General features: G+C 42.9%; 1 protein-coding gene across 1 annotated transcript in view; it reads right to left on the reverse strand.

Annotated features, from left to right (window-relative positions):
• LOC109483673 overlaps positions 1 to 3,314 on the reverse strand; it is a 17,713-nt gene that overhangs the window by 3,003 nt on the left and 11,396 nt on the right. Inside the window, exon 9 of the mRNA XM_019786708.1 lies at positions 270 to 420. Within this exon, the coding sequence (XP_019642267.1) occupies positions 270 to 420 (151 nt within the window). The remainder of the gene's footprint in view (positions 1 to 269; positions 421 to 3,314) is intronic.

The raw sequence follows: 3,314 nt of genomic DNA on the forward strand, positions 1-3,314 counted from the left end.
GTTTGAATGCTTGGCAGGCCCCAGTGCTGTGCCATTGGGAAAGGCATTTCACTTATTTCTCACAGTACAGTCAAACCTGGCACCACCTGAAGTCACCTTTGTACAAGGACCATGTGACCATTGTGGTCCCATAGATTTTTTTCTCCCAAACATTAAGAATCCTATCTACCATCAGTCAACTCAGACCATTTTCTCTTCTAGCCACTCAGGTGACCTATAGACAGGTGTGAGTTTACTTATAGACAGGCATGAGTTTATTCTATTCTCACCTGTTTACTGACGTGTGCTGACTCCCCAGCCTCCCTGCTGCTGGCTCCACAGGTAGATGGTACGATCTTGGAGGTGAAGGTGACCTTGGTCGGATTGTGCTGGCTTCAAGACCATCATGACTGGACAAGATCTCATTCAGGATGCTTCGTCCTACATGAATGGGGGAGAAAAATGTAACCTTTAAGACTTCTTGAGGACTTACTGGATGATGGAGATACTGATAGTAAATGAAATTCTTCTGTAACAGTAGAAAAGTATCTGTTATACTTGTGTGTCCTTAACCTTATAGAGATGTTATTTTCACATCTTTAAAAAGAAAGCTATACTAGAAATATATATAATTAAATCTTTCCAAGGCTATGCAGAAGAAGTGGGTCAATACCCCGCTGTCCTGCACTGGCCAGGCACTAAGGCAGGCCACAGGAATCAATAACCAGCAGGGCAAGCGCACCAATCCCAGCATTCACCAAACTGTCCACTGGCCAAACTGTCAGCTCGGATTCAATTATCGTGGCAACGGGTATTGAGCCAGTGGCTGGAGGCGATCGTTACCGGAACATTTACGATACGACCTCGAGAATTTGGAAGGACAATGTCAACACAGGTTCTAATCAATGTCAAGGTAATATGTATTGCTTGAGCCAGGCAATCTTGGGCGGAATTCACCTGTGTCCAAAAATTGATGCTCAACTCTCTCTATCTGTTATGAGCCTTTCAAGGTCTATAAACCCAGATTTGTATCGGTTATACAACACAAGCTACAGTCAGATGGTAATTGTGATGTACCTGTGTGAGATCCTACTTGATACGAATGAAACCTGGTGTCAAAGATGCAATAAATTCATCTATATTCCATGGGATCCGCTTTGACTTGGAAGCCCAAGGGGCTCATCAGCCCACGTCTTCACCTACAAGCCAATGTTGCCAAAATGAAAGCTTGTGTATTTTTGACAACTTAAAAGTTCTTCATTGCCTGATGATTATCAAGCCAATAAGTCTGCATCGTTACAAGCTGATGGCAAGGAGGAATCATGATAACAGTATCTCTCACACACATCTCAGTACTTGGAGGTTCAAACTTGTGACAAGTGTTTGTTGGTGACGTGTGAGAAATATGGTTACAATGATTTATCCCTACAAATGCTGTTACAGTTAGTCTGACAACATGACAAGCCATGTTGCGTGATTTGAAGGGGACATTATATTCCCATCCATCTGCACCGGTGCTAATCTTCACGCGTACAGAATACATTGCAGCTGACAAGAGAAATTGCAGGAGATTACCTCTGCTGGGGAAGTCTATCATAATGGCTCATAAAACCCAAATGAAATGGACCTGAGATGGACCTTGCTGATTCGCCTCCTCTCTCTGAATCACAGAAACGGCCATTAGACACGGCAAAAGGAGTAAAGCATAAAACTGATTGTCGAAAGGTCTGCGAATAACATCCAACGAGTAGAGAAAGATTTGTCACAATAGTCTTCAGGCAAAAACAATCGAGGCAGACAGCAGTGATGGAAGAAGATTAGCCTTTCTCATATTTATTAGCTTGTACTATTGGGTTCTTGCCAACCAAAGTAGTCTAAACTACACATAACTTTTCAAAATGGTGTCTATTTCTCTATACCACACATAGTGCAGCATAGGTACATTTTGGTTGACACTACCAGAAAGTCCACCAAAAGTAATATTTTAAACATCAAGATTTGCAGCTTGTACACTGAATGTGTCTATGGTGAAAGTTCAACTTTAAGTGGATATCTCTTAAGGTCAGTATAGTCATGCACACACAATGATTAAATACTGTCAATCCTGTGCAAGAGAACACCTCTACATAAGGATCACCTGGCCAACAACTTGTTTTGGTAGTCCCTTGCCTTAGATAACTTTTCCCATTGACACAAACATGAAGAATCTTGTAGTGACCACCTGTTCACAAGACCAGTTTTTATCCATCCCGAGTGGACATCTTGGTTGTAGTTCTGACTGTATTGACATCATAGCTATCACTGGTGTTGTCTTCACCAACACAGGAGTGATTGATCCCCTGTTCTATTTGGTGCCCAAAAAATTCTTTGGAAAAACTCTGAGGGATCTTTCCAGAGCTGCAGGGATTTTTCCACAGCATCAGGGTCAGGTACAGAAGGTCAATGGAGAGTTCACCGGCATCCAGACCGGAAAACTTACAAATTTAGAACTCTCCCAGACAGTATTTCCTGCACTCAATCTGTTTCATTATTTCTGGAGTGATACAACCTGGACAGAGACGTATGGGTGACATCCTGCTGATAGATGTCCCCTGCTTAAGTGGTGGGACCGATGATGGATGTGCCAAGCAAGATATCACACTCAATCAACTACTAATTGTAATGTATGTGTCTACTACAGAAAAAAGTGTGACTGTGTATCACTGTATGCATGTGTGTATGTATGTGTGTGTGTGTATGTGAGTAACATCATGTGTGTCTGTGTATGTGTGCAAATTTGTATGTACAACAATGTGTAAGTGTGTGCATGTGTTTGAGCTCGCTTTCCTAACCAACCATTGGCCCAATTATTGCCGAATTCTTTTTGCCAAATACATAACCCCTTAGGATGGTCTGGTGGAGGCTATAATGTTACCCTTTCTCTATTGAAACTGACTTGATGTTTATAAAGTATAACAGGCGGGCACTGAAACAGCTTTCTCTCATCAAGCTGACAGTGTTCCAGCAATCCTATCTCAGGAGCAGGTGTCGTTTGAATACCTTACAAGTTGGGAAATAAAACGGCCCTCATATTTTGAAGATTTAAAGCATCTGTCAGGGGGGTCGACCCTGTAACTGCTAGGACCGGCTGCCTGCTTTAATCCCCTTTGGCAGGCACAGAGCCAGAAGTCCCATTCACAGAGAGGCAGCCGTGCCTGCAGGAGAACTCCCTTTGTTGGAGGCGAAGTAATATTCCCATCAATAAACGGCATATCATAGGGGCTATTCAACATTACTGACATCATGACTGCCGTGTCAGAGAGGTCCCCGTTTGGCCAGGCCTGCATGGTTTTCAG

The sequence above is a fragment of the Branchiostoma belcheri genome, unplaced genomic scaffold (genome assembly GCF_001625305.1).
Source record: "Branchiostoma belcheri isolate BF01 breed outbred unplaced genomic scaffold, Haploidv18h27 scaffold66, whole genome shotgun sequence".
In the NCBI taxonomy this organism is placed as follows: Eukaryota; Metazoa; Chordata; class Leptocardii; order Amphioxiformes; family Branchiostomatidae; genus Branchiostoma; species Branchiostoma belcheri.